Raw genomic sequence first — 26758 nt, 5'->3', positions numbered from 1 at the left:
GACTCTAAAAAGTATAAATTAATATGAGGTGGATGATATCTCCAACAAGACACTAAAATGATGTGGCCCTATAATATGTGATATTCCTAGTCAAAACATAACCACCTTTTGGGGTTACATTTCAGTTACTAAACTTAATAATTGTCAGAGAGTTGATTGAGGTGTATAACTCAGATTTTATATAGTTCTTCCACCTAAAATGCCATCTGGGTTCAATTTTATGTACTCAGGCAATTTGCATTAAGTTCACCAGAAAATAATGTAGCTGAACGCCACAAAATACTTCTAAAATGTTTATTGTATCACAACACATGCAAAACTGACATGAGTTTTGTATCTAAAGACCGATGCAATACTGCTACTGCTGTGGGTGCTTATATAAGATACTACAATAACATGATCACTTGAAATCAAACAGAATTGAATTTACAACAGAAACTTGTATCCTTTCACAAAACTAGTTATGGAATTTAACTTCACAAATCGTGAAATTACCTCTGATACAGTTTGTGAAGCAAAATATCACAGTTTTCAGATTGTCATGTAGAAGAAGTTGTAATTAGATGAATGGCGAACACCAACCTCACATAACGAGAGTTTATTCAGCACTTCCACATACAAGAGCGCAGAGCAAACTGCCTCTGGCCAGAACACATAGTGTATATATACAGTTGCATAGCATTCCAATACAATGATTCTTGACATTTGTGGATACTTCCAGAATGTACTAGAACCAAATACAGAAATTAAACTTTTACAGTTCAGGTGAGTTTTGAACTCATGACCCTCTATGCAACAGTCTAGTATCATAACCACTACACCACAGTGATGGTGCTGCTCAGCTTCTTCTGCAACATTGCTCCCTCCTTACGAGAACAGCATCTCAGTGTTATGTCCTCCTAGTCCGGGAAGGAGTCATCGGTCCTGCATACTCTGACTCCCAATGACTGATGTTCGCCCTGCCAGTGATCTTCTTAGAATTTCGTTTGCCGCTCTGATCTTTGTCACCTTTCCACTTGTTGCCTGTCACTGGAGCTTCGAATTTACCCTGGGTTGCAGGATCCGTATAGGGCTTCATTCGAAGGATGAGGACTGAATCTCTGATCTTTCATCGTCTTGTGTCGGGGTCAAAATCTTCAACATCATAAGTAACATCAGACAACTGTTTTACAACCTTATAAGGTCCAAAGTAGCGCTGAGAGCTTCTCAGAGAGACCAACCTTCTGAACAGGAGTGAAGATCCAGACGAGGTCACCAGGCTGGTAGACAACAGGGCAGTGTTTGACGTTCTGTTGCTGACACACTGTATGCTCTCTGACTTATTGGTTGATAGTCTCCAGAGCTAATCTGATGCTTCACTGTCGAATTGTCTAATTTGTTCTTCACCTGTGGATTGAAGCATTCAGAGAACTCTTGAAAAATGGCAAGTAGCTTCTTCTGTTGTTCCTTAGCGAGATCTGGTGATAGTTGAGCTAGAAGTTTTGTCTCGTAGTGGTAGCGCCAATTTCGCCCACAGACTCAGCATGGGAGGTTTCTATGATGCTCAGCTGTTCACCAATTAATGGCTCAGTGTTTGTTATGCACATGTGTCATCGAAGGATCTGCGGTTCTCAACGACAGTTAACTATCCTCAATTCACCAAATCTGTTCTTAAATGAGACGACAGAGGCTGGGATGACCAAGTTATTCTTCAGTGTATGCTGCTCTTACATTCCACTAAAAGATCCATGGGTTGATGCATGGCATGACACATGACAGTTTCTAGCGCTGACTGCAGGAATGATCACTTCATCCAGCACACATAGTCTCCACACACTCGGATGCGCATCTTCCTGTCTACAGTATCTCATCTCGTCTAGCATAATCTTCGAGCAACCATAATCTATAATTGCCTGAGAAGCTTTCAAAAAGTCTCATCCAAGAGTGACATAAAGACTATACTCTTGTAAGACGATGAATTCTAAGAGCTGTGTATGGCCACTTATACCCACATGAATGACACATCTTCCTGTAGGTTTTACATATTTCCCATTAGCCCCCTTCAGCAGAGGTGCAGAGATGTTTTGTTGTCGACAAATATGGTTTTCTGCAACTGGCAACAGTACTTCTCTGAAAAGACTGAATATTATGCTCCGGAGTTCACAAGAGCTTGGGCTGGTCGGCCATCCATGAGGATATCGACATAGTTTTCTATGTGATAGTAGTGATCAATGGCAGAGGATTTCTCTCTTGGGCAGCCTCTCCTGCAAGGAAGGTTGCACTCTTGCAGATGCAGATGCACAAACAGTGTCTGAACTCTTGTGGGAATCAGCAGTAAAGCTGCAAGTAATGAGTATAATGGGCAGGGGCACTATGAATATAGTGTGGGACAATAAAGTTGATAATGTGGGTCTCAAAAGTTGTGAATGTGGATATCACAGGTGGCATGCCAGAGATATGTCCTTGCAGTCATACTATCCTCTGTGTCCTTGGTGGCTCAGATGGATAGAGCATCTGCCATGTAAGCAAGAGATCCCGGGTGTGAGTCCCAGTCGGGGCACACATTTTCAGCTGTGCCCATTGATACGTCATCGCCTGTGGTCAGGTGAAATTAAATTTCATTGTAATTTCAAAAAATGTTCACTCTGATACTCATCAAACTGTCTGAGGTACAGCATACAAAATCATATCCTCAACCTGCTTGTGTTCCATTGTTGTTGTAGGATTAACTCATTTCACTCTTTTTGATAAAAATAATCCACACTGGCTATAGAATACCTTTTGTTAAAAGTCATGGTGGGTTTTGTACCACTAAAAGATACATCCTAAGATGGCCTGCACAAATTGTTATTTGTGCTTTGCTTGTTAGCAAAAATTCTTTTACAGAGAATCCTTAACAGTGGTGTAAAGAACAAACAGATAATGAAAAATAGTGTTATTGCAAACAAATAGCATTCTGTAAGCAGCAGTCCTTATTTAAACTGAAGGGGATAGCAGAAATCATAAAAGTAAAATCCAGACAAAAACTAAATGGACCAAACAAAGCTGTAGACTAGTAATGCACTGAGACAATTTCAATGCATGAACCCAGTAAATGAGAACAGCCCTACTGTGCCACAAGCAGGAACATGGTTTAACTGCAGCAGGCAAGGCAGTACTGACTGCTAGGCAACAGGAAAGATGTTTACAGGTTGCGTCAGTGGGAACAAAACCAATGCTATAGAGGGTGTGAATGATGGAGTGTGGGGGGTACCTGTACATGTGCTAAACTACTTAAAAATTGTGTAAAAAGTTTGTGCCCCGTTTAGAAACAAATACTGAAAGTGGACAAGTGAAATGCAATGTCTTAATAAAACCTCATTGATAACATAAATTCCCTCTTTCACAAACAAAATCTATAAAACTCTGAAAGTGGATAATTAAAATGTAAAATATTAATAAAGCCTTACTGTCATTACAAATTCCCTCTTTCACAACTACAATACCAAATTAATGGACAAATTTAAAGGGCTAGCCTGTGAAACTAAAGACTTGTGACAATAAAATAGTGGGCTATAGAAGTAATGCCTGTCTGTTTAGACCATCAAAATTTGCCAAAAGACACATGTGTTGCACATCTGTCTGCAAATTCAAGACAGAATCAGGGGATCTTTTGAGAGCATGGTAAACCTGTTTCTTCTAGAGTATTAAACATTTGCTTTCAAAATGTAGCACCTGCATATTCTTTTGGATGTTGGTTATAAGGTGACCAGTTTTATGCAAATGCACACTTAGTGCCAACTTTGAGCTGGAACCATTATCATGTTCTGTAAGTGGGTTCTGAAGTTTCTTCCCTTCTGACCAATATATGTAGCAGTACAATCATCACAAGTGATAAAATATATCTGTGATGACTTAAATTTATCCTGTGTCACAGTCTCCCTATGCCTGAATTTTTGACCATTATTCTTTGGGGGTGTAAAATGCCATAGTTATATCCTTCACAAACAAATATTTGCTGATTCTGCTGAAAATATTACCATAAAATGGTATCCTATAGAATTTATTTTCAGCAAAAAAACATGCTCATTTTAATCGCATGAAACACAGCGTATAAATAACCAAAATTTAATCTAAAATGCATAAAAGCTATAGTTTTGTTTTAACTACAGTGCTCATCTAAACCACAAAATGTGCAACTCTCTGCAAACTTTACATCCAAGCTTGAACTTTGTCTCTCCTAATGATAACAACAGACATATAATTTATTAACTGAATGACATTTTCTGTTATAAACAAATCCTACAATGAAAATTTCCTAATAGCTAAATAATTAGTTTCATTTTCCATAGATCATTAGTATAATTAATTGCAATGATGTGAAATTAAGCATTTTACTTTCACAGTACACGTTCATGTGTAAATATGGCTATGCACTGACCATTTACAAAGAGATTTTCTATTATTTCTAATGTTTTATTTTTTACCCATTATTGCAGTCTTTGAAACACTTTTAGATGGTTTTCACTGAAAAACTTAACTATTCCATTTGTTACACTGTTGCACAGCACGCCCAGACTATTATAGGCTTTGTGTTTGCACACAATTGATGTACTGTCTGCATTCAATATTTTTTTTTTTTTTAGAGTTAGGAGGACAGTACTATATATCATTAACATAATTCAAGAAAAGAAGGGGTCCCTATTTGAAAGACCCACTGTTCATTTTAAGCAACACAAATTTTATTATGTTGCTCATACACAATTTTATTAACACATAGACACTCCCTCCAATAACCAGGTTCCACAACTAATCAACTAATACAATGATGTTGACACAATCAAAAGCTTTTTTCTAGATCAAGGAACACTCCACTATCATACTCCTTGTTCTTTAAGGAATATCACTTGAATAAAATTTTTATCCTCTTGTACATGGTGTGCCCAAAACTATGCTATCATATATTGTTTACCTGCTATGCTGATTAGATTGCTTTTTTAAAAAGTTAATTAATGAAGTGTTATATATTGAAATGACAGTATTCAAAGCTATTACTTAACAATCTTTATGTTACTATATTGCTTGCTGTCTATTTTTTCTCATGTTTTTCATATGGTTACTGACATCATTACATTAATTATCAATTACATAGTGTCAACTAAATAATTATTTATTTGGTACAGATCATGATATATTCTGGTAGCTCTAATTGTATGCCATCCTTAACTATCTTTACATCACTTTATTGCTTGCTGTTGTGAGTGTCTGTTCTTCTCATTTTTTCATACAGTTACTGACATCATTACATTCATTATCAATTACACAGTGCCAAATAAATAATTATTTGTTATTGTACAGATCATGATATATTATGGTAGCTCTAATGATATGCCATCCAACAATACCCCACAGAGTTTAGTTGCTATTTTCATGTGGCTATTATTAGTTGTAATAGATTTACCACATTTATTCATCTTCATCCTTTCATAATTTATATAGTAATAAATGTATCAGGGAGTCTTATTGTCCATAATTTCAGTATTAACTTTCCCAGTCAGTGATGTATCTGTATTTTTTATATCCCTATTGGTTCTATGCATTTCCTTTCGCTTAACATATTTAGTGGCAATGTTTTGTCACATTTGGCAGGTGAACCATGTCATTGTCAGTGCCTACTATTCCCGTTATCTTGGTTTCACCAGTGGTATACCTGTATGATACTCTTACTTCCTCACAAGGGCTGTCAATTGGATACTAGCACATCTGCACTGCTCGTATCACTGATAATTCAGTCATTGACTAATCGAGAGATCCACATGTCCCAATGCTTCCACTAGCTATACCTTAAGTACACATAACATCACAACCATATTGATGATCTCTACTGGGCACAATGAATGAATGAATGAGTTATTTATTACTGGCTTACAGCACTGATATACGTGCTTCATACGTCTTATTAGTAACATAAACTTTTTTTATTAATGTTATGTTACCTTTGAACTAAATTCCACAAGTTGGCTCCAAATGTCATAAGAATCTGTGATAAGTTATCAATATTTAGCATTAATCTCACTTCAAAAATTTATTCTTTTCAGCCAACTTATGCTGTCTTGCCAAAATCGGGTGAAGCACAGCTGAGAATATTCAATGGTCTGGACACTCAGCTTAATGTATCATTAGATAATAACCTAAATAACGTCATAGAAGCACTTGGTGTGTGGGAGCTAAAGAATTTGCCTGTTTCTGGCAGTCGGCAATATACAATTACCACAACAAATGGAAGTGTTAACAATACTGGCACCGTAATTGCCTATGAACTTCAGGTACTGTGACTGCTTGAAATCCATGCTGCTAGTGATTAATGTTTATATTTTAAGACAAATAACAAGAGAGAATAGTTATTTTGTAAAACATTAGTGAGCTTGATTTTGGTATATGATTTGTATGGATGAATAAAAGTCTCACAGAACAAATAAGGTATGTACAGCTTTTTGAGAATCAGGCATATGAAGATGAAGCTTCTGTTAATCTCACAAAGAAAATAATGCAAATAAATATCATTAAAACTAAAGCTATTCAGAGATTATAAGTTTTACACAAAAAACAATCAGCTATTTGAAAGCAAAGATGCCTGGGAATTTCACCAACGTAATTTCAATTACTGTGTGCCTTTTGATCTCTCTTTATGGCTCCTCTAAGTAATTTTTGTTCGACTGGAACTGCAGAATATCAGTTTTTGTAAGATTAAGAGTTAAGCTGTTTGACATGAACAAGTTGTACACTTGTCCTAATATAGCCTACTTCTGGTTGCTTCTGGTATGGATGTGTTCGGATCCTTCAGTAAGAAAGACTAGTCACAAACAATTTGGTAATCAGTAGCCCAACTTGGCAACACCAGACAGTTACCTAATTATAGCTGAATGGGCCTGTACCTGGCTTATAGCAAACAGGTTATTTCCTGGTCTCATAAAGACTTAATATATTTTAAACATGTAACAACAAACCAAAACATAATGATATCTAATTTAACAGTGTGTTGATCCACCTAGGGATTTCAGTACAATTATTCTGTGAAGCATAGATTTTATCAGTCCTTACTACATTCCAGAGGTATACGACAGCTGATGTCTATGCACAGATCATATAATTTCCATAAATAACAGGCCTGTAGTGTGTGGGTACATAGCTTGTGCCCGATACTGTCCCAGATTTGCTCCATTGGTTGAAGATCAAGCAAATTTGAGACCCAAGACAGTAACACAAATTCAATATTGTGTACCTCACATCACTGTAGCACTATGCTGGCCTTGAGACAAGGACAATTATCCTGCTGGAAGATGTCATGGAATCAGAGATGATGTCAAGCTTAAAAGGAATGCATGTGATATGCAATAATTTTCATGTAATGCACAGCTGTCATGGTGTCTTTGATTACTATTTCTAGTCCCATGTGAGCCGAGGTGGGTGTCTTCCACACTATAATACTGCCACCAACAGTTTGCATCTGTGACTTGGTGCAGGATTTGAGCAGATGGATGATGACATATCTGATCAGAAACACTGACTTGGTGCAACAAGAATTGTGATTCATCTGACCAGATGACACATTTTCATTGATCCACGATAATCTCTATGATCAAAGGCCCACTGTAATTGTAACTAATGATGTCATTAGATCAGTATGAAAACCTTTAGGGTTCATCTGCTGTGGAACCCAATTTTCAGCAAAATTCACTGAATGGAGTGCTCTGAAACACTTATGTCTGCATGAGCATTGAACTCTTGGCATCAGATCACCAAATATTCATCTATACTGAGTGGGCAAGCCTCCATGTTCTGAGTTGAGTGAAGGACATCCGACATCTTGTCACCTACTCATGGTATCATCATCCTTTAACTACTTTCCACAGATGCTTATGATAGTAACATACAAAACAGTTGACCAGCTTTGCTGGATCTGAGAGGCTCATTTTTAGGTGATTGGCCATAACAAACTGCCATTGGTCAGAATCACTTATGTCAGGTGTTGGAGCCTCTGTTGACAGTAGAATGAGTCCCCATTTGTATCTGCTCTGCTTATATAATTTTCTTGCCATGTCATGTGCCTGCAACACCATCAGGTGACATTCAGTCTCTCAACTTTGAAACCCAGAAAATTATAGGAGTAGTTTTTATCAACATGGTGGATACTCAAGAGACTGTCAGTCACCATCCATTGTCATGGAAGGTATATGGGATACTGAAAGATTATGGTTTCACCAAAATTTACTTAGTTTCCTCTAAAACAGATATTATGCTGAATTCTGGGTCAGCATAGTTGATGGAGGTATCAAAGAAATGACTTGCCATAGGGAAGTGTTCTTTATTTAGTGTTAATTAACATTTACACCAATGACCTGCCACCTCCAGCAAATACAAGTATGAGGGTTGCCCAGAAAGTAATGCACCACATTTTTTTTCTTCAACAGTTCTTTACTGAACATAATGAGAATTACACACAGACACAAGGCTCGTGTTTTATCTATACACCCTATTTTTTCACATAATCTCCATCCAATTCTATGGCCTTCCTCCAGTGCGAAACAAGAGCATGTATGCCCTGTTGTTACCAATCCCCGTCCTGGTGACAGAGCCAGTGCTTCACTGTGTGAATCACCACCTCATTGTCCTCAAAATGTCTTTCATGAATGGCATCCTTTAATGACCCAAACAAGTGGAAGTCCGAGGGGGCTATTTCAGGTATGTCGGGTGTGACAGCCATGGATGGTCTCCCTAACCACTGCAAATTGTGGAGCTCCACTGAACCACCACCTGATGACCTCACCCTCTGTGCCCAGTGACTAACTGTACTTCTGTCAACTGCAGGTGCTTCATAGACTTTGCACAAGCATTTGTGTATATTCCTCACAGTTTCTTTCTCTGCAGTGAGGAATTCAATGCATCACATTGCTTGTTACATACATCACCTACAGGTGACATTTTGCAACTGTCTTGTAGCTATACTATCTGTTAGAAGTGGCAGACCGAGCGGGGTGGTGCAGTGGTTAGACACTGGACTCGCATTCGGGAGGACGACGGTTCAATCCCGCGTCCGGCCATCCTGATTTAGGTTTTCCGTGATTTCCCTAAATCACTCCAGGCAAATGCCGGGATGGTTCCTCTGAAAGGGCACGGCCGACTTCTTTCCCAATCTTTCCCTAATCCGATGAGACCGATGACCACACTGTCTGGTCTCCTTCCCCAAACCAACCAACCAGAAGTGGCAGAAACTTGGCACACTCACTCAGGAGACTTCAAATAATACATACATAATGTTTTGCATTCATAGCATTGTTTACGGTTGAGAAAAAAAAATGCACATTACTTTCTGGGCAACCCTCCCAGTTGCCTTTGTGCCAGTGCTGTGGCATTAGTAAGCAGAGGGAAATCTTTGAAAATGGTGAAGCCCACTTGATAGAGGCACTGAGAGAGTTGCATGTCTATTATTCAAAGAATCAAATTCATTCGAACCCAGCTAAAACCCAACAATTGTGTTTCATCCTAAGCACAGTCAGGCAAGAGATACAATCATTAAATATGCACCATCCAAAATATGTGGAAGTCACTCTGGATTGTAGCTTAAAGTACAAACAACATTTTAAGAATGAAAAGGCAGAAATAATATCCTTCAAAAGATCATCAGTAGCATTTGGAGCTCTAGTCCACAAACCATTAGATCGATGGCATTAGCAACATGTTACAGTGCTGTAGAGAACACATGCCAAGTATGGTACAAATTTACCCATGCAATCATAGTTGACAAGGCACTGAACCAAATGTATAGTTTATTACAAGTTGTTTGAAACCTTTGCCACTTGTAAAAACCCATCCATCTCACAAGCATATCTCCACGACAGAATTATCATGAAGTAGCTGCCAACACAGAGAGAACAAATCAGGCTCATCAGGAAACTCGTCCTATGTGAGATCTTTTCAGAAAACAAATGAACAGCTTTAATTACACACCTATGGAGATATTTAATGATTCACAGTTGGCAGTACTACCATGTGCGTCACTTCCTTTGTAACAATGTTTTTCTGGAGTGTTGATGTATTGTTTAGTTTTTGTGTTATTATGTGAGTGCAATGTGTTTAAGTGATAGTGGCAGTTTTTGAAACATGTATTACATGAATCTTAATTATAGTTAGATTTAAAACATTTGCTGTGAACCAGTTATAGGCTTGAAACTTCCTGGCAGATTAAAACTGTGTGCCCGACTGAGACTCGAACTCAGGACCTTTGCCTTTCGCGGGCAAGTGCTCTATCATCTGAGCTACGAAAGCACGACTCACACCCAGTCCTCACAGCTTTACTTCTGCCAGTATCTCGTCTCCTACCTTCCAAACTTTACAGAAGCTCTCCTGTGAACCTTGCAGAACCTTGCAGAATCTGTCAGGAAGTTTCATATCAGTGCACACTCCGCTGCAGAGTGAAAATCACATTCTGGAAACATCCCCCAGACTGTGGCCAAGCCATGTCTCCGCAGTATCCTTTCTTTCAGGAGTGCTAGTTCTGCAATGGTGCTCAGAAGTGTTCCAACAGTTGGCCTGGGGAGAAAACTCTAACAACAGTTTAGGTGAGACAGGCAGCCAAGCATAACACTAAATAATTGGGGGGCAGCATGACCTACGGACAGCTGACGAACCAACCAACAACCTAATCAATTTCCTTCCCCCCAACCAATGGCACGACAACCGAAAATATCGGTGAGGACAAAAATCCCAGCAGCACTACGTCTCAACAATTGGCATCTACACACAGTCAAGGCACAATAACCACTCAAAGACAAAAAATGAGAAACACCAAAGCTGTCGAACTACACACCGTGCCAGACAGCATCAACTTGGCAAGGAAAACACACTGCCAGAAAACTATACTTACGACCAGGGAAGATAACCAGAATATTAACGGCCACAAGGCAGAAGATACTGCTGGTGCCCTTCACTAATAAGTTACAATCATTTCAATAGTTAAACACCATACAGAAAGACGGCTGAAAAATTTGCCAACTCCAGCACACTATACATTGCTGCTTGCGGGAACGGCCCAGGAAGCAACAACCGGCAATGAACGAAGAGATGTCATGGCAGTTGAGGTTTCAGAACAGGTTAACTGATTACTCAACTCCAGCATCCAGGTTTGGTGGGCCACACACTTTTTCCTGCTCTTGCAGCTAGTGCCTGGCCTGACCTCATGCCGCGGAGACTTCCTCGCTGCTCAGACGCAACCAACCGACTGGCTACTCCAGTACACAGTCAGCATTAATCTGCTCATTGGAAATCACAGGAGCTACACACAGTTCCTCATAAACACTTGCACCAAAAACTCCGATAATCCAAAAACCAATCATCGTGGAACAACAAGGAGAAATGACAAGTCACACAATCACACAGAGAGTTTCCATAAGTGGTCAGCAACCAACTGCATGTTTCTCCAATTAGATGACCAACCAAGGTCTTCCCCACTCAAGTAATGAGTCTTGGCAACTGTCAGGCGAGTCTTGGCTGTCTGGAGCTCACTGCAGCTCCAACCTAGTTCAACTCGATGTCTGTTCGCAACTCAGAGACATGGAAACCTGGGCACACTGGCTCAGTCCCACCCATGCAGAGGTAACTCTTGTCCATAGACAATGACATCTCTGCACAAGAAAGGAACCGACACATGTCCGGCAAGATGACCAACTGACGAGGCCCAGAAATGGTCAAAAGATCAAATGCATGTCGCCCAATGAGACGACTAATCGAACGATCAACCAGAGCTTCTTCCCACTCCAGTCTCCTTCTGTTGGACAATTCATGTGTGTGGCCAGCGGTCAGCAAGTACTGGCTGCCTTTGACTCACTGGCGCTCCGTCCCTGATTGAACTCCCAACAGACGATGACCCGGAAATACTAATGGTTGCTCCAGAGATAGTACGACAGTGTACTTATCGATAATCACTACTGCTGCCACTCATGGGTAACCAAACCAGCAACTTAGTGATGCCAAAAAATTGGATAAGAAAGAGGCAACAGAACCATAAAACAAGATGCCGAGCAATAAACGGCATGACCGTGAGCTGCGCATGGCTCACACATCAGTCTCAATCCAGTGTCGAAGTGATGCTCAGTCTTTTTTCAACTTTAATGGAATTATGCAGTTTGAATGACTGAAAATCAGATGACTCTCCTCCTGCAGTCTCATTACCCACCAGACCTTGCTCCTTGCAGTTTTTTTGTATTTCTAAAATTAAAATCAGTGCTCAAAGTGTGCCATTTTTGGGATATTGATGACAAAAAAGCAGATTCATCACAGACTTTAAAGACCATCTCAAATTAAGCTATCCAGGAGTGCTTCTAAAGCACCAATAATCTGTAAAATTAATAATAAATTTAAAAAAAATAAGTTCCATTCATTTCCTGACCAGACATTGTACATGGACACATTCCACCAGCCCCAAGGTTAATGTCCAGCAGTAGTTTCCTTAGGACTGCTTCAGTCTTTGTGAACAGCAGCAACTGCAGCAAGAATAATGCCTGCAGACAACAAATGACCATGAAGCACCTACTGGAGTGTCAATTGTACCCTGCATCTTGAGCAGATTGACTTCAACAACTTGCGGCTCCAAGCATAATTGAAGTTGCAAGATTTTGGTCAACAGTAGTGTGTAACTCAGTTACTCTTTTTTCACTTGCTTTTATTAGTAACAACAATGTATTGTATCTGTTTCCAAGTTGAATAAATAATAGTCTTGGTGTGAGCAGTGGTCATAAGTCTTGGTCCATCAGTAAATCTGATAGGATGATGTTGCTTAAATCTCCTTAGACTAATGGAGTTAAGTCTCCATTTCTTTGGAGGGGTTTTAAACTATTTTTATTCTTAGCACTTTTTATATATTTGGTTACATTGTTTGTTGCTTTAAATATTCCATAGACCACTTACACAGCATGTGCCAGGAGGAATGATCAATATTCAGGGATAAGACAGAAATGCTCATTTGAAGCAAAGATCTTCATGTGGCCTTATGCTTAATTCTGAATGGTTTCTGTAATAGAATACATTAAATGACACTTTTGTATGTTTCCCTTGTATAACTCAAAAACTGCATCCTCTAGTGAAAATGTATTGCAGTAGAAAATTAAACTACATTAAATTTCCTACAAAGAAAAGGTCCTATTCATTTTTTTGTAGGACTGTGAAGACTGTCAAATAATATTGAAAATCTCATGTGATGTGCATGCACTGTAGCTTAGGTGGTTGTTGTAGGCCACTCTAAGGTAGTTTCCTGGCTTCATAGATGGCAAGTGTCCTATTCCAAATGGTTTGTGTTGACTTCCTCTACACTGTAAACAATTACAATGTACTGAATAATACAGAAGATAAATAACAATCTGGATTAAATGTGTGCTGTTTGAGACTTTTCCAACATAATAACTGCTTTGTTGGTTCACAGGAATTGGGTCAGATAATGCTGTGAAAGCTGCATTTTATTTCAGCGAGACAGCTGCTCTTTATCTTCAGGTGCTTACTGACATGCTATTACAGTGACTCACCGATATATGCACAGACTCGCTAGAAAATCACAGGCACTAGGGGGTGGGCTGTAACATCATCGTAGATGAAACACACAACATGGCAACATTCAATGCCCCCTGCTGGAGAAAAGGGCCATGGTCTTTGCACATGCGACACAAGAAAAGCACAGCCACAAGTCATGGCCCAACATGTATGGGCAGTGTGTTGGCACTCATTTGAAGAGCTTGGACTTTGTTTCCCCATCTATTGACACAGATTCATTCATCTGTGACTAACAATGCATTAGTGTCACCAGTGCTGGTTCTTTGCCTTGTTGAGTTGAAATCCTGTGTCTCTATTAATCAGGTCCTTACTTATATGTATTTCAGCTGCTGCTTTAATGATGGAGTCCCAGTAGAATGGATAAAAAGACCTTTGTCTCTCCATAAATCATACTATGTCCTGTGTCAGGGCTGCATTCAGCAACAGAAAACTTTTCTGGCTGACTCAGTCTGCTGTGTTGTGTATGTTCGGCATATCTATCTTTAATAATGCAATGTGTCTGACGAATGTATGATTTCTCACCTTGATACAGTATTTTATATATCCTTGGTCTCCTTGCACCTAGGTTGTCATTAACAGAACCCAGCATCATTTGCACTCATGCTGGAGGATGGAAGACACATTTTATTTGACATTTCTTGAACAGCTTGCTAACCTTAAAGGACATGCCACCAACAAAGGGCAGAAAAGCCATCCCATGGAGTTCTCAGTTGTGTCTGGCTCTTCTTGAGGTTTAGCGCATGCAGGTTGAAATTCATTTGGAAATTGTTTACCAGAGTACTTATTCTGCACAAACACAGAACATAGATGACGAAGCTCTGCTGATAACTCCCTGCATCAGAGATAACTGTAACCCTATGAAAGAGAGTCTGTAATACGCCACTATATTGAGGTTGGTGATGGCAGCTCGTAGCTTGTAAATATAGGTCAGTGTTAAGTTGGTTTACAGAAAATGCTGTGACCCAAGATATTTAAGAACTACAGACCAAGACATCTAAGAACAGGAGGTCTCCATTTTTCACCACTTCCATGGTGAAGCAAATGCTCAGATGAAGGGAGTTAAGGTGTTTCAGAAATGCAGGAAGCCTTGCTGGGTCATGGGGCCATACTACAAAGGTCTCATCCACATATCTCCAGAAATATTTAGGTTTCAACACTGCTGACTGAAGTGTTTCTTCCTAGAAGTCTTCCATAAAAAGGTTGTATACTATAGGAGACAAAGGGTTACCCATAGCATCACCATCAGTTTGCTGAAAATATTATTCAGTAAACAAAATATAAGCCAGGAGAAGCACATGTTAGAACAGATGTAAGATGTCCTATTCCAACTTAGCTCCTATAAGTTGTAGTAAATCCTCGAGAGGTACCCATGTGAACAAATAGGGCGCATAAAAACTCACTAATACGTCAGCTGGTTTGAGACTCAGTCTTCAGTCACTCTATGAAATCTTCTGAGTTTTGAATGTGATTTTCACATTTTCCTAGGGCTCGAAAGAGATGCCAGGTGTTTTGCAAGATAATATGTTGGGTTTCATATATTTTTCACCACGGGGCGAAGTGGAACCCCTTCCTTATGTACAATAAGAAACACACAAAGTTTTTGTGGAACTGAACTGGTGTTTGTAAGGTCTTTTTAAGGTGTTCAGGAAACTGGCTGGATCTGAGGAGGGTGGATGTTTTCCATTGCACTGCTTCAGTTGGATCCTTCTGGAGATGATGATGTGCTGAGTCCTGCAGTAAATCCATCATCTTGCCAAAGCACAAAGTTGCAGTCAAAAGAATAGTAGTGTTTACTTTGCCAGCAAGTAAAATAACTATTTCTGTGTCCTCTGTTGAGTAACAGAGCACTTTTCTTTCTTCAGTCTTGATGTTCTGCTTGGGTGCAGTCATCCTGGTTATGGCCCTGAAAGTCCCTCACCTCATTTTTTCAGCAGTCTCACTGGCAAGTTTAAAGACACCTTGCTCAACAGCACCAAGAAAATCATTGATGGGCCAGTTTGTTAGAATGGGTAAAAAATTTAATCTTGTGAAAGCAAGCCCTTGGAGACTGTCTACATCTCATATAATTGATTCTTTCTATCACCAATGCCATACTGGCTTGTTGTTTGATCCTCTCAGCAGCCACAGGGTCTATATAATGAGTAAGCTTGGATAACTTGTGCCTAGCTGTATCCTTGCCCAAAATTACTTAGTCTTTGAAGGTATCACCTAGAAATAAATTCATGATATAGCAATGGGTACCCACATTGTGCCATCCTGTGCCAACCTATTATGGGTCATGTAGAGGAATCCCTCATAACCATCCAGAACCCAAATCCCTCACCTGATTCTGATTCAATGTGACATCTTTGTGAACTGGACCGATGTTGAGGACACACTATCCACATTCCTCAAGAATCTCAATTACTTCTCCCTGCAACTGAAGTGGTCCTCCACAGCTTAACAAACCACCTTCCTTGATAGTGACCTCCACCTCAAGGATGGTCGTATGAGTACCTCTGGCCACATCAAACCATCCAATCACCAGCAATACTTTTATCACCCATTCCATATGAAGAAGTTCCTTCCATATAGTCCAACCATTCATGGTCATCACATCTGTTGTGACAATTAGTATTTCTCCAAATATGCCAATGGTCCTACTGAGGTCTTCTCAGACTGAAATTACCCTCCTGACTTTGTCCAGAAACAGCTCTCCTCTCCCTAGTCTCTAGTCCCCTACAATTCGCCTCATATCCACTGTCTGGCAACAAAGGAGCATTCCTCCTGACTCAGTATCGCCCAGGACTGGATCAGCTGAATCACATTTACAGCAAGTTTTTGACTGCTAAGCCAAAATGCAAGATCTGTCCTGTACATGCTCCCACCACCACCACCACCACCACCACCACCACCACCTACTCCAGTCCTGTCACAGGCATCTCCTACCCTGTAAAAGGCAGGGCCACCTATGAAATCAGCCAACTTAATTAAAACTACCATGCCACACTTTATGTGGGCATGATAACTAACCAGCTGTCTGCATGAACAGCCACCAACAAACTGTGGGCAAAAGACAGTTGGACCATACAGCTACTGAGCATGCTGACAACGTGATTTGCTTAACTTAAATGACTGCTTCACAGCCTGTGGCATCTGAGTTATTCCCAACAGCACTAGGTTTTCTGAATGTCACTGGTAGGAAGAATTTCACCTGCAATATATCCTTCATTCCTGTAACCATCCTGGCTTCAACAATCACTACTCCTTGTCCTCCATCTACCTATCCCCTTCTCTGCTGCCACTCCAGCACTACACACCTACTAACCCAATAGCACACCTCTCTCTACACCCCTCTCCTCTGCAGCACAGCCTCCCAATGCTGCATCTGACAGTCCACTATCCTGCCACCACCATGTCCCTGCACACTCACACAGGTGTTCACCTCTGACATGTTCAGGTCTAAGCACCTGGGGCTTATTTACTTATTTATCATTTCACAACTACAGCCTGTTATCGGAGAAGCTAAAGTAGCCATACAAATCACATTTTCTTGGATAATAGTAAATGTATGTGTTAAATATTTATTTCCTGTACTTAATAAAACTAATATTACAAAAATTCTAGCACTAAAACAACTTCTGCTAGTGTAAAACTATAATAAAACCCTTAACTAGTTACCCAAATACTAACATTGCTGTTAGCACCACAGAAACCCTTTCTGTTTTTGTTTATTTATTTTGGTGCATTTAAACTGTGGATGGTTGTTTCCACTACTGGGTCAGCCCTTACACTATGCCTATCAACAGCTATTGTGTGCTGGATTCCTCAGGCACAATGAACAGGATATTAACCCTGAATCATCTTACAAACTTTTGTACATTTCAGTTTTTAACTATGAGAGGTAATTAAATATTACATAATGAGGCCTAAGAAAGTACACAAAAGATGTTTCCTGACAGTCACATGCCATTATCATAGTTTGCAGCAGACAATGTTCTTGTATCATTAATTTGCATTCAGATGTATTTAATAAAGTTGAGTATTTTATGAACATCTTAAAAACTTACTATAAAAAAAAAATTGTTGCAGGCAACCTCATACCTAATTCAAAATGATCTGAACATCAGTACTGCAATTAGGAATGACAGAATTGATAAGTCAGAGAATGGCTATCCATATATTAGGTAAGTCTTCTTGCCTTTGTTTAGCAATCAATTAGAACATTGTTTGAACTTTAGCCAAGGGCTAAACAGTACATCTGGTGGCATAAGAAACAAGAAAGAAAATCCAGTAAAGTTATACATTTACACTGCTTATCTGTAATTTTTTTTCACATTTTGTAGAATAAGGTACATAATCAATTAAATTTATAAACAAAATGAAAAATATTTTTGTTAAGGCAACTATTTAATTGGATCTCCCCATGACAAATGTCTGCATATGTTTTATTTGGAGAAATTGACCTTTAATATTGTGAATAACTGTTTAACTGAAAATTGCATATGATATAATCCATTTTACATATGAAATGTCGGAAATTTTCATTTTACTGAAGTCGAAGAAATGCTACTAGCTTTTTTTATATTGATTAGCTAATGTCCATTACTCTGAGGTGACAAAAGTCATGGGATAGCCATAAGCATATATACATATGGCAATAGTATTGCATACACGATGTATAAAATGCACTGCAGTGGCATAGGTGTCATTTGTAGTCAGGTGAGTCATGTTAAAAGGTTTCTGAAGTGATTATGGGTGCATGACAGGAATTAACAGAGACTAAATGTGGACTGGTGGTTGGAGCTGGAGACATGGGCCATTCCATTTTGGAAACCATTATGGAATTCAGCATTCCAAGATCCACAGTGTCAAGAGTGTACTGAGAATATCAAATTTCAGGCATTACCACTCCACCACAGATGGCCTTTACGTAACAACTGAGAGAAGCAGCATTTGCGTAGAGTTGTCAGTTCTAAAAGACAAGCAACACTGCTTGAAATAACCACAGAAATAATTTCAGTTGGTAAGGGCAGATGGTAGGATTAGTGTGTGGTGCAGACCCCATGATGCCATAGACACAAATTGTCAACAAGAAACTGTGTGAGCTGATGGTGGTTCCATAATGGTGTAGGCTGTGTTTACATAGGATGGATTGGGTCCTCGGGTCTAAGTGAACTGATCATTGGCTGGAAATAGTTATGTTTGGCTACTTGGAGACAACTTACAGCCATTCATGGACTTCAATTATAAATGACAATGTGCCATGTCACCAGGCCACAACTGTTCGAGACTGGTTTGGAGAACATGCTGGACAATTAAAGTGAATAATTTACTCACCCAGATGTCCCAACATGAATCCTATTGAATATTTGTGGGACATAATCAAGAGGTCAGTTTGTGCACAAAATCCTTCACTGGATAGTTATAGAGGCATCATGACTCAATCTTTCTGCAGGGGACTTCCAACAACTTGTTGAGTCCTTGCCACATTGAGCTGCTGCACTATGCCAGGTGAAAAGACCTCTCACACAATAGTGTATTAGGAGGTATCTCATGACTTGTCACCACAGTGTAATTATTATATACTTTATTACAGTATGTGTCTATATTGATTGCTGTTGGAGGTTTAATAGTCTTTATACACTACATAAATAAAGGCTTGTTTACACTGAACAGTATTTACTAAAGCAGGCCTGTTCAGCAAATGGCTAGGTGAGCACAAGTAATCATGTTTGCTCAGCACTTGGGTAGTAAACACCCTTGGTAAGATGGGGTTGTCAGTCATCACATAGAGCAGGGGAAGTGCAAATTGTGTGCTGTCTTCAGAGGAATGGTCATGTTTTAAATTTACCATAATATTAATTGTAAATCTATCCACCTACAGGTGCAGTGCTTAACATAGAGAGCAGCTCTTTTAAAATTGAGGAACAGCAGCAATATGGTTGGGTCAGGAACTTCAAAGCATTGGTCAGATGTGATTTATAGCATGTTAGTGCACGGTGGATAGCTACAGTTAGATCTTAAAGAGCTGCACTGTGCCAGGCTGTTGCATAAGTTTCATAATAAAATAAGTCTTGTAGACTTGATTACAAATTTTCTTCAATGTAAATTTCCACAACTTCATAAGTCTGCAGCTAGGATTATGTCAATGTTTGGACCTGCACATTTGTGAGAGTATCTTTTTTCACAAACCCACAAAAACTCTTTAACAGACTGTCAGAGAGTTTCTGTGGGTTACTTATTTTTCACCGTGGAAAAAGTTACTCACAAAGATATGCAGGCCTAAACACTAACTTCAACTTAAAAGCTTATGTTCAAATTAGCAGTGCCCATAAAGTGGTGTTAGCATTCATGCTTTACTGAAAAGCAGAATAAGTAGCATTCATAGACACCTAGTGCTTCTATTTTTATTGTGTGAATGAAATAGTCACAAAATAAAAGTCAGTCTGTTTAAACTTCCTCCAAAAATGACATTTATGATGAGGCTGCAGCAGTCATAACAAATATAATGTTTCATTCTTTGCTCTCCCATGTTCTTTGCCTCATCGATTAAAAGAAATGCTTTGTGCATTTCATTGATTTTGTGGCATTTCCACAGGAAACTGTACTGATTGTTACAAAGTAGTTGAGGTATGGAACATCTTTCAGCCCTTTCTCTGGTCATGCACAGGGATTTTTAAGTGAAAAGCAAGCTGAAATAAGGCTTTATCAGTTGCTCAGTGTGCTATTATAGTCATTAATTTTGATTAAGTAAGTTACATCTAATTCAGAGATGTGTATAGCATGGTTATCATGCCTCATATCATGCATCAGATGACAGACAAAAGAATTACCTACATGTTTGCTAGGTTATTCATTATGCATAAATTTGGCTGCTTCTGTTTTGGCAAGTTCCTAATTACTTTCGAGCTACATGAGATAGCTTCAGCTTTTTGTGATGACAAGTTGTGAGAACAGTCAACTACTGTCTTTTCTGTTTCTGGTATGCGTAAGCTCTGAAATTTTATTGGTATATTTGTATCATCACTGAATCTTACAAATTTTGAATAATGTTTTATTGCACCTTGTATGTTTAAAACAAGACCACACAAAGTAGTAAACCCCAGAAAGCTCTCTCTGCATTTGGTTTTCTCCAACTCAGAATTTAGTGTTGTCCTGTGATAAATACAATTATTCCCCATCATGTGATTACATACATGCCATAATATCTTAGTTCCATAAGTAGTTGTTTATAATGAACATTGTTAATGCACAGGAAAAGGAAAAAACTTTATTCATTTTTATTAAAACTTCATGTGACAGTTTAATGTAGCTTTTTCTGTAGAGAACACTCCATAGAAACTGAACTGAGACCAGAAAAGTGGGACTATACTTTATCTTAGATCATTTATTAATAAAAGTGGAAAGAGGAAACTGGGTCTACACTCACTAATCTTCACTTTTATAAAAGTATGTCTCATTCATTCACAAAATATTGTTTCATTTATAGACTGGCAAATTAGCCCAAGTTGGGTCTTGCCACATCAGCATAGTATTTCAATGCACGTACCCTCATAAGCAGAATAAGTATCATTTTCAGTGATTTGCTGGCATAATCACTTTGCTAATTGTATCTTAGAAACTAACAAGTGCATTGGGACATGCAGTGTTTGCCTAAGCTAATCTTGAGCAATATTTGGTTGGTTACTTTGCTCACTGTGATTTATACAGCTGCCATGGTGATTATTCATTAAATTTAGTGCCCAATAAATGCATTCTGTTATCTGTCTCATTTTCAAAATTGTGTAATTGACAATAATTTGTGACACAGTGTGATTTGTTTCTTGTTTTATTGTATGACATAAATGTTCTTCTGTAGTTTTATGCATAATTCATAATCTTATGTATTCGGTCATGATATTCCAGGGGTACCATTATGAAGGAGAACAGCAGAGATAAAATTTGTTAATGTGTTCAGTAAAGTCTTCTTGAACTCTTGACTGGCTTTAACCACATGAAAAATGTTCTGCAAGTCTCTCTTAAATTTATAGCTCTTATTTCTAGCAATGTCATTGTGATACTATAGGAACAGCAGGTGAACACCCATAATCTCATAATCTAAGGCTTTTTTTCCAGGCTGATATATGACTTTGGAGAGACTTTACCATCTGAAATATACTTTAAAAAAGAAGGAACAGATGAAATTGCATTGCAAATCCCTATACAAACTGGCAGTTCAGCAACAGAACCTTTATCAATTGAAGACGGCACGTATGTATTTATGAACTGAAACATTTCTCTCTTCATCCTTTTCCTTTCACACATAAACTTATTAAAGTTAAGCAACTAATGCCATTGAAATGTTTCTGTTTTTCATACATTTTTCAGATTTGATGTATTCACACAAAATAACACGAAGTTAACATCAGTTACCCTGCAGTTGGGTGGTGTATATACACTTGTCCTGGTGGAGAGTGACTCAGCAACAGATGGTGGCTATGTAAGGACAGCTACATATATAATCAATTGAAAATTTTTCCCTATCATTTATTTCTGCTTATCTTTGTTAGTGACACATTTAATGTGTAATAATTCCTCGTTTGGTGAAACTGATGAAATACAGTGTTCATAGGTTACAATATGCATTATGCTCCATGTGTCTGTGTGCAACATTATAAGTTGTATAAGAGGATTGTATTTTACATTATTATTATTATTATTATTATTATTATTATTGTTATTATTCTGCAGCCACTGTACTGTTCATTACATTCTTGACAGAGAAAATGTCCTATTTGTACTATGCTTTATGTCGAAGAATTTTTACTACCTAGTTTGTGGTTACTAGTTTTGTGAGTTAAATAAAATAGTCAAATAACAAAGAGACAGACATGCTAGCCAGTATACACCTTCAGGAAACCAAATTCCAGTAATACTAATAGATACAATAAGAGGACCTCTTTAAAAAATCTGTTGCTAGATTTAAGAACTGTTAGTTCCTTTTTCTAGGAGGAAACAAGGATTAGTTTCATAAGGTTGGTAATAAAGGGCAGGTTACTGAGACACCAGGATATGGAGGTCATATATATATATGATGGGAGGAGGAGTGACAAAAATGAAAGGAGAGGCATCAGAGAGAGTGCAGGACATCAACAATAATACATGAGTATGCAGTGGACCAGGTTTGGTTCAGAGATGATAAAAGGACAGTGTGTCAAGTAAAGATGAGCTGACAAGGAGATAAATGAAATCTGGAATGAACAGGGCAACTAAGAATTAAGTGGAAAGCAAAAAGGTGGTCTTTTTCTTTGGGGGGGGGGGGGGGGGGGGGAACGATGTGATAAAATGAGAGAGAGAGAGAGAGAGAGAGAGAGAGAGAGAGAGAGAGAGAGAGAGAGAGAGAGAGAGAGCAATTGAATATAAAAGGCAAAAAAAGTAAAACCTCTCAAATATAACTGCCCCCCCATGGCTGCCATCTGGAAGCCTTGTTGTCATTATTAATGTCTCCTCACTGCACCATCACCCCACAATGCATGGCCTTGCAGCCCTTAAATACTCCTTTTCCAAACACCCACTTGAAAGTCTCCCTAGAACCTAGTTTGTCACCCTAGTCAACTTCATCATCCTTACCCGTAATTACTACACATTTGAGGGCCATCCTACTAAGAAATTAGGAACAAGGATGACACTGTCCTGTGTCAACTTATAAATGAACCACATTGAGAAAGCTAAAAACTGCCCCTCCCCCCTACTTAGTACTAATTTATTGATGACATCTTAGTGGTCAATATTCATGGTGAAGAAAGATTGTTCCAATTTTTGCAACAGCTTAACTTCAAAACAGCTGGACTTTTTCCAAATCCAGAGCAGCCTCCATCTTGTGGAGGCTCAATTCACATGAAACCATCAACAATCAACAGTACCTCCATTTTGACAGCTTCCACCAATCCCACATTAAATGCTCTCCTGTCTACAGCATATTTATCTGTGTAAAACATACCTGCTCCAACATGAATTCCTCAACATCTTTGTCAGTAACTACCCCCAGCATTTCCTCTCTTGCAACTACAGCACCTATCTTGTCCACAAAGAAAGCTCCCAGGAAGTCTCTTCCTCTCATCCTCCAACAAACAGTCCTAAACCCAACCTCTGAATGTAGCCTTTTGAATGCAAATGTCACAGTTCATAACGTATGTCAGTTATCGAGACTTCTGAATGTGGGAAATCATTCATACCAGAACCATCTTTCTTGAAACAAGAGAATTCCTTTTCTGACATGATTTGTAATACAGCACTCACTCTTCATACAACATAAATGTTTTGATATGGTTCCACTGCTTGAACACCTTCATTAAACCCAAAGCAAGCAACATGTCATAAATGTTAGACATTTTTCTACTTACAACTATTTTATAATGTGTAAACAACTTTCATAAGGGTGAAGCATGGTATGCAAAATCCAATACATAACAAAACTAGAACTTCAAGTAGCAAAATGATGTCTAATAAATAAACTCATAACTATTTGACTCTTGTGTAACTGCCGTGTTCACTCAGTTTATCAAAGTTATTTTGGGATGATAACTGAACAAAAATAAGAAACAAATTTGTGTTAACAGTTCTGAGAGCATAAATGACCTGAAAATGCACTGCATTGTGATCACATGGTCATGAGGTGGCTGCTGTCACTGTGTCCAGTGGTGGGCAGCTGGTGGCTGCTTTAGGGCAAGAAAGCTCAAGCACAAAGTGTTCTGATCTTGACACACAAAAGCTACGTCATAGAAGGTTTTGCTATTACTGGTGGTTTATAAAGTGATGCAAATTATCTTTGAGGTCCCATCAGAGTGATATCTTTAGCAGACAGTCTAAATGTAGTTTGAAAAATAAAGGGCGGAGTGGACTTGAATTCGTGAATTTGTGTTTAGATTAGATTAGATTAGATTAGATTTACTTTCATTCCAATTGATCCGTAGTGAGGAGGTCCTCCAGGATGTGGAACATGTCAGAAAAACAACAATACATGACAAATATTTACAACTAAAACAAATAAGCTAAGCTAATGTACCATTCCACAGGTCCCAAGCAGAATGATCGTCATTTTTTAATGAACACTAAGAGTCATTTTACAAATACTAATGCACTGAATTTAAAATAAAAAAGTTTTTCATTGGTTGTTAAGCTTTTTATGGCTGCTGGCAAGTTATTGAAAATGTGTGTTCCTGAATAATGCACACCTTTTTGTACAAGACTAAGTGACTTTAAATCCTTGTGAATATTATTCTTATTTCTAGTATTGATTCCATGAATTGAGCTGTTGGTTTGAAAAAGTGATATATTTTTAATGACAAATTTCATTAAGGAATAAATATATTGGGAAGCTGTAGTTAGTATCCCTAGTTCCCTAAACAGGCTTCTGCAGGATGTTCTTGAGTTCACACCACATATAATTCTTACTGCACGTTTTTGTGCCCGGAAAACTTTAGCTTGGCTTGATGAATTACCCCAAAAAATAATCCCATATGACATTATGGAATGAAAGTAAGCATAGTATGCCAGCTTTTTCATTTTTATATCCCCTATGTCTGACAAAATTCGCATTGCAAACAGAGATTTGTTAAGACGCTTCAGCAGTTCTGTGGTGTGCTCCTCCCAGTTGAATTTATTATCAAGCTGTAATCCCAAGAATTTAACACTGTCCACTTCTTCTATCTTCCTGTCATCGTATGTTAAACATATACTCTTGGGACCCCCCTTACAAGTTCTGAACTGCATGTAGTGTGTTTTTTCAAAGTTTAGTGACAAAGAATTGGCTAGGAACCAGTGGTTAATGTCCACAAATATTTTATTGGCTGATCTTTCTAAGACTACACTTGATTTTCTATTTATTGCAATGTTTGTATCATTGGCAAACAAAACAAACTTGGCATCTGGTAATGTTACTGATGAAAGGTCATTGATATACACAAGGAAAAGTAAGGGGCCCAAAATAGAACCTTGTGGGACCCCACATGTAATTAGTTCCCAGTTGGATGATGCCTGATAGCTTGATACATGTCTCTTTCCTAATAACACCCTTTGTTTCCTGCCAGAGATATAAGATTTGAACCATTTTGCAGCATTTCCTGTTACACTATAATATTCTAGTTTACTTAAAAGGATATTGTGATTTACACAGTCAAATGCCTTTGACAGATCACAAAATATACCAGTTGCCTGCAATTTTTTGTCTAATGAATTAAGCACATTTTTACTGTAAGTGAAGATAGCCTTCTCAATATCAGAACCTTTTAGAAATCCAAACTGTGACTTTGACAGTATGTTATTTGAGATAAGATGGTTATAAAGACGACTGTACATTACTTTTTCGAAAATTTTTGAGAATGCTGGCAACAGTGAAATTGGACGGAAATTTGATGCTATTTCTTTATCTCCCTTCTTAAACAGTGGCTTAACTTCAGCATATTTCAGCCATTCAGGAAATATTATGTTGTATTGTGTCTGCAGCACTGTAACATCTGCTTCAGATGCTTCCATATTCTACAGTGTTGCCAGACCATGCAGATGGCCTGACTTTGAATTCTGAAAAGGGAGGGGGCAATTTTATTGGCACCTTAAGTTGACAATCAGACTTAGTCCTAGTGGCAGTCAGCTGGTGGCCAGGTTTTGTGTGTGAACATGATCCACGGAAAACAAAAATTAAACCTTGAACTTACTAATCAGTCAACCAGTTAACTAATCTGTCAACCAACCAACTACCTTTGACTGTTTTTTTTTTTTTTAAGCAGAGAGAGAGAAGAGAGAGAGAGAGAGAGAGAGAGAGAGAGAGAGAGAGAGAGAGAGAGAGAGAGAGAGAGAGAATGTTAGGATGCCAAAGTTCATTGCAGGTGTTGTGCCTACTTTCATTCACAGCTGATAAAAGGACAGCGTGCCATATAAAGATGGATTGAGAAGAAGAGACATGAAAACTGGAATAAATAGTACAATTAAGAATTAAGAGGAAAAAAGGAAAACAGAGTGGAAAAAAACAGTGGGCTTCAGGGAGTGAAGCCATTGCTGAGGGAGGGGAACCTAATGGCCTGTGGGGTGGAGGAAGCACCCAGTCCCTCAAGTCATGGTGTATAGCATGTTCAACCACTGGTTACTGGGTATCCCCAAGGAAGACAGTTCTTTTGGGTCTATACATGGACTCCTCCAGTTTAGTGGTGGATTTCTGATATAAAAATCAGTGCTGTGAACACAC

The 26758-nt window shown here is 38.6% G+C and overlaps 1 protein-coding gene across 3 annotated transcripts in view; it reads left to right on the top strand.

Annotated features, from left to right (window-relative positions):
* LOC126188860 (peptide transporter family 1) overlaps positions 1 to 26758 on the top strand; it is a 322186-nt gene that overhangs the window by 275582 nt on the left and 19846 nt on the right. For all 3 annotated transcript variants that reach the window (XM_049930502.1, XM_049930503.1, XM_049930504.1), the window contains 4 exons: positions 6057 to 6284; positions 17629 to 17723; positions 21655 to 21789; positions 21907 to 22018. In XM_049930502.1, the coding sequence (XP_049786459.1) occupies positions 6057 to 6284; positions 17629 to 17723; positions 21655 to 21789; positions 21907 to 22018 (570 nt within the window). The remainder of the gene's footprint in view (positions 1 to 6056; positions 6285 to 17628; positions 17724 to 21654; positions 21790 to 21906; positions 22019 to 26758) is intronic.

Source organism: Schistocerca cancellata, chromosome 5 (assembly GCF_023864275.1).
Source record: "Schistocerca cancellata isolate TAMUIC-IGC-003103 chromosome 5, iqSchCanc2.1, whole genome shotgun sequence".
NCBI lineage: Eukaryota > Metazoa > Arthropoda > Insecta > Orthoptera > Acrididae > Schistocerca > Schistocerca cancellata.
Note: the sequence above shows the minus strand (reverse complement) of the source record. Positions and strands in the feature narration are given on the sequence as shown.